Source organism: Chaetura pelagica, unplaced genomic scaffold, assembly GCF_000747805.2.
Source record: "Chaetura pelagica isolate M959 unplaced genomic scaffold, ChaPel_1.0 scaffold49, whole genome shotgun sequence".
NCBI classification, from domain to species: Eukaryota; Metazoa; Chordata; class Aves; order Apodiformes; family Apodidae; genus Chaetura; species Chaetura pelagica.
The window spans coordinates 633,670-645,378 of NW_009970715.1; the positions used below are offsets into that span (position 1 = coordinate 633,670).

The window sequence follows — 11,709 nt, forward strand, 5'->3', positions numbered from 1 at the left end:
TAGAAATGAGTTCTGAAGAGAAATGCATTTTAAGAATCTCAGCATTTTTCCTCATTCCCTTCTCACAGGAGCAGCACAAGACCTGCCCACAAGCACTGTCCTTCATCAGGACCTTTGTCCACTCACAAGCACCAGCCCCTCAGTGGCTTTTTGCTAGAAAGCAAGAGTGGATTGCTGCAAGTGCCAGAGGGATGTGCACATCTGATCCCAGTTCCTCCAGCTGAGCACTCTCCAGCACAGGAAGGCTCTGCAGAGCTTGACCAGGAGCAATGTCAGCACAGTCAAGTGACTGAGGTGTTCTGATGGTCACCACAGCTCTTTGGGGTGACCTGGCTCCTGCCAAGCTGGTGCAGATGGTTGCAGCCCCAACCCTACCTCCAGCTTCTTGTTTTCACTACAAACCTAGTGCTCCTTATTCGCCTGCTCCAGTTCTTCAGCTTCTCAGCAGCAGGAGTCAGAGGCAAAGGGGATAATCAGCAACAGGTTAACTTGCCTGATTAAGCCTTGAGAGATCTGGCATTTTGAACTCACAATAGTGAGTTGCACAGTCCCCTAAGCTATGCTCAGCCAGCCGGCTTGAAAGGGAGCCGCACGCTTCTGACAGCCAAGGGTAGCAGCCAGGGAACACATTAAGCTGCATTTGAAACCCATGGTCATACCAGCAGACTTAGCAAAGCTACACTGCAGGTGTAGACATGTCCTAAAGTGCACTGAAAGTGCCTAAGAGTTCAGCTCTTCAATCTGCAAATCACTTCTGACAAACAGGACTGAGAAGTCTTAACACATTCCAGCTTTTTCAAAAAGCACTCCCAGCATTATCTTGCACTAAATGAAAGCTTTGGTTTAAAACGAACTTTTAAAAGTTCAGAATGTTTACAAGTCCCTCTTCTCACAGAAAAGCTCACTTATCAGCATTCAGAATGTCTTTAGTGATATCCTGCCCATTAAAAGGTCTCAAATATCCCCCCCAAACAAACTAACAGACAAACCTGACATACACTCCACAATACTTTAAAGCACAGGTGTTTACCCAGCAGGAAACAAAACATGTAGAAAACCACAACAGAAGTTGTTACAAGATGCAAAAATGCTGTATCTACATTAGCCAATTCAACAAGCCAGCTTGCTTTTCTCTCTGAACTGAAGCAGGGGATGTTTTTCACTGCTTGCTCTCTTCTCTTCCAGAGAACCACAAGATAAACCTCCATTTTTTAAGCAGAAGGGTACGTTGCTCATGCTGGTCCTTAACAGCTTGAATCTTGAAGAGTAATAACCAAGTACTCAGCTCTGTATAACCTGGTGTAATTCCTGTGTTAGGACAAGGAGCTAAGACCAGCCCAGCACCAGCACCAAGCTGATTTTAACTCCATTGTCACTGCTGAGCACTGGCCTCGTGCTGCTGCTTCCCAGAAAAACCTTCTTAAAAAGTCAGTGTCTGTTCATTAGATAAACAACCAACACCAGACTTAAAAAAAAAATACGCAGAAATACAGCCATAAATAAGCATCAGCCCTTCCAAAATTGTGAAACCACAATTTTATGGCTTTAAACAGATTCAAGGTGCAATCATGAATGGAAGCAATGTATTTCAGATGAAAGCTTTCAAGCAGATGAGAAACAGTTACAGGAGCTGGGCCCTGAGTAACTACAGTTGCATTAAATTATTCCATCTGCAAGTCCATTAAAGATTGTTAATGGTTTTGTATGGCTTTTATATTTATTGGGTGGGTTTATTCCTATGTGAGTCATACATATTTATGACCAGGGTCCAGAAAATGGTTATTAATAAAACTTATTTTATTTGCATGCTGTCTTGATGCTGGCCTAAATATTTATAACTGGACCATAAAATAAAAGAATCCTCAAAAATTATAAATAGCACCATGGATGCATCACAACTTTTACTTTTTGTACTTTATTACTTTTTTGGTGTTTTGGGTTTTTTTTGAAAAATGGGAAAAAAACCGCACCAACCTGGAAAACAGATTTCTCTTTTCAAGTCTATAAAGCACTAATTTTTTCAAAGCTTTAAAGCCTAATTTGTGTTGAGGAAGTAAGATGGGATCCAAAACTAAAGCAAGCTGTTTTTTATAATTAAAGAAAATACATATATTTCTACACATAATTATGAACAGTAACAAAAGCTCAGTATTAAAATAGGTCCACTGAATCCCTGGGATTGTGCCTGCCAACTAAAACACCTACCATGAATTTAGTAATGGGTTATGCAAACATAAATTACAAGGCCAGACATTTTAAAAGGAAAAAAAGTTGATTTATTGTCACATTGGAGACACAGCAGGATAGAAGCACAATTTCATTTTTCCATATATTCATCAACACTGCAGATGTGTTAATGCAAGAAGAATTCTAAAATAAAAATGACTCTCAACTGCTTTAATTCTCACATGTCATTTAATTTACTTTAAAATGGTTACCAGGAAGCTCTTTTTTCCCTTTTTTTGTCTTAAGCAAGCAAAACATACAAAAAAATTCTAGAAGAAAAGAAGGTTTTAAGAGCATTTTACAAACATTTCTCCCCCTAAAAATTTACCTCAAGATCTCTTAGAAAATTGGTAAGAAAAGAGCAATCCTGCAGAAAGTTGGGATATTAGGGATTTTTCTAATAGAAAAGCTTACAACTCTCATCTATAACCCAGTCGTTTTGTTTGTGAGCATTTTCACTCTACATATTAATTGTTTCTGCTCTTGTTTCAAGCAGATCCAACTTTTCACTTATTCACTGTGAGAGCAAGGAAAAGAATCTCTCTTAACTGGCAACTATTATTAAATGTTATTCATGACAACATAATAATTTTAATGAGAACAAGAAGTTCCTGTAATTACACCTGAATGACTTTGAGGTGGTCCAGTAGATGGACTGAAGTAGGTTCGCAGCATATTTGTTCATAAAGTAAAAAGGAAAAGTACTAATTGAAGATGTTTAATTATTTCTTCTTTTGGTAAATACACACATAGGAAGAAAGAGCAGGCATCTTGTTTGCCTGCTGTAAGTTGAAAATAAATCAAATTTGTTCAAATGGCTGAAATAAAATTTAGGAACTGAACTTCAGACTTGCTTTGGGAGTACTCCAGCCTTATCTTTGTGTGATCCATATAGAAATTCCCAGTTTCACACTCACCTTTACACCTAACACAACACAGAACATAAGAATGGCTGCTAATTGTTGGTGCCCCAGTGAGAAAACTCTCAGCTAGTTCAGCTAAAGGAAATGAAATCTTTTCCCTGAAAAAACAGTCAATGATGCATGCAGTAAATCATGTTCTTACTCCTAATGCACACTTATTTCAACTGCAGCCATTCTTCAGGAGGAAGGATGACAAATGCCCTGTAAAATCAAGTTTTTTCCTTCCAGTTCTGACCTGGAATAGTTCTCCTCCTTTAGACCTCCACTCCCCAGCCTTCCCCTACCCCAGTCACTCACTCTGGCCACCTTCCAAATGGGTCAACACTGAAAAGTTCAAGCAAAGGCAAGTACAACTTGAGAAAAACAAACTATTTGTTTTGCATTATTTCCTTCTTAGTGACAGGAGAAATTCATAGTAGCATTGAATGTTCAACAAGAGAGATTAACCTGTAAACATTTGCTTACAAGTATGTCCCTTTGTAAGCCACAGCAACACCAAAAATATTGCCTTCTTTTCTGCAATGGAAAACACAGCACCCTTGACATGAGGGAAATCTAATACCTACAGGTGATGTTGCTAGAAGAAAAACGCATTTTTCAACTGTCAAGCATGTTTAACCAGAAAAATGCTTAAATAGAATAAATCTAAATTACTAGGAGCAAGTGACTTCAGAGTAATTAATTTCTTCAAATATGGTAACAGGTTCAGTTGAATCAGATGTGTCTCCCTCTTGAGTATTTGTGGAACTCCTGAATTCAGTATTCACTTATTTATTTTCAGCTTTATAAAAAGACTTTTGAGGTAAATTGTTGTAGCAAATCGATTTAAGGATATTTTTAAAGAAAATGGAGACAGAGACAGTAACCTAAAGTGTTCCAGATCATGTGGTTTCAGAAAAATACCTCTAAATAAACTTCTCTGCCTAGTAACATAAAATGCACCATCATTACTTCTGCAGGTCAAAAGTATTTATTTTTCTCTTAGATTTCAGACCTTTACAAATGCTGCTGTACAGCTCCACAGTTATCTCTGAAATCCTACATACCAATAATCCCCAAAATGTGGCTTCATTTTGTAAAAGGACCTTCTTAAGTCCTGTTATCTCCAGATAAATTGTACAGCCCACCAGCTGCTGCCCACCTGCAGCCTTTGCTGCCATCTTTTCCCTGCTGAGACAAGGAAAATCACTTGATTTGGAAAAGAAACCAAACCAAGGATGCCAGATCAAGCAATAAACACTCCCAGCACTGAAGGGAGGGGAAGGGAATATTCACCACCACAGTGCAACACAGGACAAGGCAGCTACACCAGGTGAAAGCTTCTGGGTTAAAAAAGTTTGTTCCTGTCTTAGATCTGCTGTTCCTCAAGGCAGAGCTACAGCAAAAATCACTGTGAGCATCAAGTAATGTGTGCACAGCAAACAGTAGGGGAGATGCCATCTGCCAGAGATTCTGGCTTAGCTTTTTGTGTGGCCAATAAAGGCAATTTAATATTATTTTTTTTTAATAATGTCTAGTAATTACAGTGGTGCCAACAGTCAATGTGCAGAAAAAGAGGTCAGTTTTATGAGAATCCTAGAAAAATACAACTGTGAATTATAATTCTTGTATTGTTCCTTCACTTTCAATAAACTGAAAAGGCAGCACGAGATCATAAGATAGAAGGGCATGTCAGGAACACTGATGCTTTTCCCATTAACAATTAGAATATGCTAAAGTCAAATATGTATTATATAATGACAAGAAAATTATTGAGGAGTCATGAATAAGGGACCTCCAGGATAAGGTTTAATTTGATTTAACCTGACTCCACAAGAGTAGTTTTTAGATTACATTTTAATACATGGAGCTGTATTCTATTATTTTCCTGCAAAAAGTCATATAATAATATACTGCTTCATTTAGCTTTTGAAATAATAAGCCCATGTAGTACAAACTACCATAAACATCATTTACCTTGCAAACAGAACCTCTTGAGAAAATGGTAATATTCAATAAAAAACACTGAAATTGAAGACATGGCACCTAAATATCATTATCCTCTAGGAGATATATAAATCTTAGTTATAAACCTGCAAGGTAAGTCATACTTCTGAGTTCTTATAATTTTGGTGATGTTATAAGTCAATTAGGAGAATATCCTACATATTTAGCATTCTGCAAAGGTTTTAAATATATGAAGATTCTGAAAGATACAAAACAGTTTTATAATAGTATTAAATTAACATTGATAATTGTACTTGAGTCATAACGATTAATAGAAATTACACTTTTTGGAACCAACTGCTTAACTGCAAAGTAATTTATTTTAAGCAAAAAATATCTTAAAATCTCCTTTTCAGAGTTGTGGGAAGAGAGAGGGAAAGGAAAACTCAAGCAGCATTTCTCTCCCTCATCTTTTTCCTGAATTTTTTTTCAGCAATAAGTCAGGAAAGGTGCTAATAAAAGGGACCAGAGCAACCCAGCTCTAGATGGCAGCAAATCAATATTCACCCCTATGTACAAACACACACACACTGAGGGCATCACCTATTTTCAAACAGACTGTGTATTTTCAGAAGCTTTTCTAGGCATGTTACTATTTCCACTTGGCTACACAGGCTAGACCAGAGGTGACTTGTGCAAAGTTGTCAGGAATCACCCACAATTCAGTGCTGACAATTAGAAAGATACTCCTCTCATTTTAAGGATTCATTCCCCTCATTTTAAGGATTCATTCAACCAGCAGAATTAATATTGCTTTTTTTTTTTTCAGCTGAATTTTATTATCTTTTGTTGGAGACATTCTAATTCAATAAAATGATCCAGAAACACTGAGACTAGGAGTTTAAGAATTTTAAATGCTAAAAAATTGAGCCCTTGCATAATAACTGTGTTCATTTCCTTTAATCAGTTATGACCAAAAATTACAAGTTTTTTTCATACTTAAAAATAGCCTTAATGCACACCACCCTAAACCATAATGTTACAAATAAAACTAATACTTTTGCAACCAAAAATTCTACAGACTCATCTTTCCCTTTTGCAGCAGGGGCACTGTAGAAATGTAACTGAGCAGGATGGGGACAATCCAATAGTTGAGGTAAGAGCAGCAATGATGAAGGTTTGACACAGGCAGGTAAATGTCACTTGCTGGAGATCAACCAAGGCAGCCCAGCACTGAGCAATCAAGTGATACACCCAGTGTGAACACACTGAGAGCAGCTGCACCAGCTTCTGGTAACACACACAGAGGAGCTCAGGGGATCAACTGGGCAGTCCCCAGTGGCAACATCACTGTCACACTGCACGACTTGTATTTCTTTATACAAGTGCCCAGGGTCAGCAGGCAGCCACAGCCAGTCAGTCAGTGTTAATATACACTTTCTGTATGCTCCTTTATTTTGTTTTCTGGCACCTTCCAGTTTTCCCTTTTCCAGGGCATTTTATAGCTGTTTATTTGAGAACATGCTTATGTTGTTGTATGTCTGTGTTTAAAGACTCTCCCATGTCCTTCCATAACTGCTGAGGCAATTTTTACTCTGCTTTACCAAGTACACACCACTTTGAGCATTTAAAGGTAATCTTGACGTCCTAAATCTCCCCAATAGGGCACATTTGTACCCTAGAAACAGTAAAGGGCAAAGGCAGTGAGGAACCAACAGTTCAACTTAACATCAGGAAAAAAAAACCCAGTGACCAAAGTACCAAGCTCATCGTGTCAGCTCCTGTATCCAGATACCTGCTTCATGCAGGCAGCTTAGATCTGCCTGGTTTTTTAGAACTCATTCTCTCACATTGGAAAACTAGTATCTTATTTTACTGACCCAGGCCTCTCAGGCTGGTCTTTTGTCCTGTGTTCAGTTTCAGGTAAGCCTGGTAATAACCACCATAGTTCAGCATTATCTCGTTTACATGTCTCAATCATAAAGGAGACCAATGGAGAGTGACAGGTTAAGACAGGCTTTAGTATTATTGTCTTCCCTCTCCATAACTATTTAGCAACTACATAATAATTACAAAATCTAGGCTTACTCAGTTGTTTTCTGATATTTTTCACTACTGCTGTTGACTAGCTTACAAGTGTGCACCAGTGGAAGTGTTAGATAAGCTTTTCAATGTTTAGAACAGAGACAGGTGAGTAGAAATCCAAAGATCAACTAGATCCAACCTCCCTGCATTGGCAGGGACAACTAGAATCAAGGGACAGGGAGAAGTAGTTACTCAATAAAGAATCTGGGCAGAAACAACAGCAAATTTACCAACATCAGGAAGTATCTTCACTTTGAGCCAGAAATTATTCACCTGTGCAGCAAGTACTATTTAGAAACTAAAAAAAAAATTATAATAAAAATTCTCAAAGATTGGAATTCGAAAAACTTGCTTATTCACACCAGAATCAGCATAGGAAGACATGATGAATGTGAACAAGAACTTTACAAGAGGTTAAAATACCCCAAAAGCATCAGTTAGTCAGAATAGTTTAGGAATTATCCCTGTAAGAAAACAGTCATCTGATGCAGGGTGGCAACTCACACGATACACTTGGAGATGCCTTCCAAGTAAAAGTCACATAAAACTGGTATTTCAAACTCCTGACCAGTCTCAGCCTTCCACAGTAGCTGCTCAGAATGAAACAAATTGAGATTGAAAATACCCCAAAACATCTATAAGCAGCAGGTCTGATATGACCTCTTAAAAGGTGTGAGAGGTAAAGAGTTGTTTTGGAATAAGAGGAATTAAGAATCCTTTCCAAAAGTTTCTGCATTCAACAACCAATACCACATGTTCTGTTCTCATAAGGCTCTCAAACATAAGATACTTCTCCCTGGAGTCATCTCCCAGTATGTCAAGTCATAAATAGCTTTTTAACATTTTTAAACACCAAGAGCCCTATAATCATTCCTATAAAGATGAAAACATTGTATTTCTTTTGCCACAACTTGAAAATTTGTGAGGAAGGAAGAAATGACCCAAATAGCTCTGTCACACATTTTACAGTAAAAAGAAACAGAGGTATAAATATCCTCAACTTCATTAGTAATTTCTTCAAATCTTTTTCTGCCACACAGCAGATTGCAGCATACACCATGGAAAGTCTAGAGGACATCCCAGACAGCAATAGATAGGAAAGTCAAGGCAATCGACACTTGTCTCCTGATTTATGGTGCGACTGGCTACAGCAGAGGAAAAGAGCTGCTGAAACAGGCTAAACCACTGCTGTACTGACAGGGATGTGTTCAGCATGAAAAAGAAAATGGAAAGTATGGAAAGTGGAATTCGGAAACAAATTGTTACATTTAACCACCCCACCTTTTGTGGCACTGGGGTTTTTTATCCCAAGAAAGATGTTACTTCATCCCAGAAACTTCCCTTCAGCTGTACACTGGGTTATTGATCTAGCTGAAGCAGAGTTCTGCATGCAAGCTACTTTTCTACTACAGACCTCTTTCCTGTTATTAAAAAGAGCTGGGATGTTTTCCCCAGACAGGGTAGGCTTTCCACAAAGTTGTAGTTTTGCAAAAAATCAGGTCAAGCAGTTAACAATCCTGCCTTCTAATTTTCAACTGTCTTCTCAAAGCTTAGAAGGTTTTGCAAGTATTCGTAGGCTTCCCTTTCTGGGGGGAGAGCAGGGAACAGCTGAAGCTGAACACACAGTGCACAAGTTTAAACTTTTATGAAAAGAGGAACAGCAGTGGAGTGTTCAGGCAGGACAGCTGGACACTGCCTCACCCTGGCTTTGCCTCCTGCCCACCCACGTCTGCCACACCAAGCACCCTGGGCAGGAGAAGGTCTCTATCAGACCTTCTGCATCTGAGCCACCTCCAGCTGGATGTGTAACTGCACATGCTGCTAGAGCTGGCTACTGGTACAGTTGGGACACTTCCTTCCACTTCCTTGATCCCACTTTCATATTTTCATTCTGTCAGAGAAACTAGAAGAGAAGTTAGATTATGTTGGTGTTTATAGAAACAAAGCTGCAGAAAGCACATCACGCCAGAGAAGACAAGAGAAAGAGAGAATGTAAAAAAAAATCCAAGCAAGCTGATAAAGGAATGTGGTTTCATAGGAGTCCCAGGACACAAGATCAGGATGTAGAATCCAGCACAGATCCAAATTTCCCCAAACACTGGGTATGTTCAGAGCAATTGTTTTGAACCTAGTCCCTGAATGAATAAAACACTTCCCATACAATATTTTGGAAGAGAATAGAGGCTACAGAATTATACTTTGTAAAAGTATATTCAAAACCTTACCATCAAATGATTTAACTTCCTATCATGCTTCTGGGAAAGAACAAATCACTTTCACATTGTATCTCTTGACATATCTACACAGAGTATATAATTTTCCTCTGCACATCAACTCCCACTGAGTTACCCAGGTCCTCTCACAATGCACTCAAAAATGCAGTGTTCAGGTTTCTTGGTTTTGTTTTTTTATCTCCACAGTAACCTTCTGCTCCATAAAAATAAAATTGGCCAAAAGAAATCATCCTGAAGCAAATTTGTAAACATGCTATCAGCCAGGAGCTGGCAGCTATAGCCACCTTCTGATGAAACTGTCATTTTCCTTATAGGAAAAAAAAGGAAGACATCAAGAAACTCAAGTCTCATAAAATGAACTTCAGCTTCCAGAAAAATACTTTAAATTATGGCTCCAGAAACCTATTTTCTGGATTTTGCACAATTTCCTAAGCCCTCAAAATACTTCTCTCCTTCCTCCTTTTCACCCCCACAGTTTGTTTTCTTCTGCAAAGGGAACCAACTCATTCCTCACTCTCCCAGAACTACCATTCCCTCTCCATATTCTTCTGCTCCCTTTATGTAAGCTCTGCTCCTTTAGAGCTGCAGTCCTCACATTTTCTCTTATTTCACACACAGAAAATTGATTTCTGCCTCCAAAGCCTCCTCAGGGCATCAGTTAAATGCTTCCCCTTCCCTGTCAGTCCTCCTGTTCCAACATTCCCTCTCCAGGTCAGGCTCCTCCAGCATCTCTCCCTCTGTACCAACAGGAAGCAAAGCAGCATCTGCTACTTGAGAAGCAACAATAAAGGTTAGAAAAGCTGCCTGCTGCTTCTCTCCCAGGAAGATACTTGGATGGAACAGATACTTGTCTCTCAGTTATCTGGAATGGGTTTTGAAACCCTAGAACATTCCTGATGAACAGATTGCTGGCAGTCATCAGGGAGAAGAAGCCACACAACATAAAACAAGCAAACTCTACACATTGCTCTGCATTCCTTAGTTAACAAAGTGAGTTTACATGTATTTTAGATGTAACTATGCAGACATGTACACAGACTCACATGCTGACACGTGAATGTAATGGTTCAAATACTCCCAGCTTCCTGAAGGCAGCATTCACCTTTCCCAAGGTTTGCCTTGGTCCTGACACCTTTCACACCCCACCTGCTGCCAGGGCTGCACAGCCTCCCAGGGCTTCCTACAGAGCTTAGCACTGACCTTGTTGCACTCCCACTGAAAAATCAACACCAAAACTTAATTTGATTTTTGATTGAAAAATGAGCATCTTTGAAGTTATGCCCTTGATATGGCTTTCTTTAGGCAGTGAAATGTAACTTTCTGCATCCAAGTGCCAAGAGAGTTTGGATTAGTGGAGAATTTTGTTGCAGTTCTCCAGGTTTTACATTATTACAAGATCTAGAGCAAGCCTGTTTAAAGGCTCATGTTCATACTTCCCCTAAAAAGGTCAATTCATATTTCATTATGTACAGAATGCAAAAGCTGCCTGAAGAGGAAGCCAAAGATGAGCAGTCTTAGTTTAGACTTAGCAAGACATAAGAGAAAATCATGAAAACAAACCATTAAGAGAAAAAAAAAACACCTAAGTAAGCCTAATAAATTGTACTACTGCAAGAAACTCAGACTGGACTAGTTTTTTCTCCTTACCTCTGGAGTGTTTTTCTTGAACTCACGACTTTGCTCAATAAGTTTTTTCCTGGACTGCTCACTTTCATCTTGCCGGTTCGCCAATATTGTTGCTGTGTTATCGAGCTCCCTCTGCAAAGGAAAACAAGAAAAAGGAACTGGAATCAGAGTTCTGTTTCTCCCAGAAATAAAAATGCACCCTGGGTCATTAGGAATATCCAAACGGCTGGACTACAGAACAGGATGGATCAAAGCACCAAGCTCCCAGAAACTGGACCTCATGAATAACATCAAATGAAGTTCTACAACCTTTTTGATTCCATCTTGCAACCAAAATAGCACTGTTTTTCTCAAAAGCACCCACAGCTTTACCACAACATTGCTCAGGACAGCAGCAGTGGCAAACAACACATACTTCCCACTAATTTCCAAAATTACAGATCTTGGACATGGTAAGGCCAGGCTCATTTCCACCTGCCTGCTTTTTAAAGATACTGGATTTTCCTTTTTTGAGTTGTTCTATGAAAAAAAAAATATTATTAATTCAAACATTGGTTAATCTTACACTTCAGCCTAGACTGGTTACGCTTCAGTCACTCTTAATTTTAGTTGACATACTGTATAGAATTCTATACTGCTCTTCTCCCATTAGAGTCTTGCCTTATTTGAATATGAAATGATCTTTCCCT

At 38.9% G+C, this 11,709-nt stretch overlaps 1 protein-coding gene across 1 annotated transcript in view; it reads right to left on the bottom strand.

Moving 5' to 3' along the window:
- The window catches only part of CUX1 (cut-like homeobox 1), a 200,071-nt gene extending 188,583 nt beyond the window's left edge, over nucleotides 1–11,488 (bottom strand). The window contains exons 1-2 of the mRNA XM_010006050.1: nucleotides 11,393–11,488; nucleotides 11,042–11,152 (exon numbers count right to left, since the gene is read on the bottom strand). Coding sequence (XP_010004352.1) covers nucleotides 11,042–11,152; nucleotides 11,393–11,488 — 207 coding nt within the window. The remainder of the gene's footprint in view (nucleotides 1–11,041; nucleotides 11,153–11,392) is intronic.
- Nucleotides 11,489–11,709: the final 221 nt, after the last annotated feature.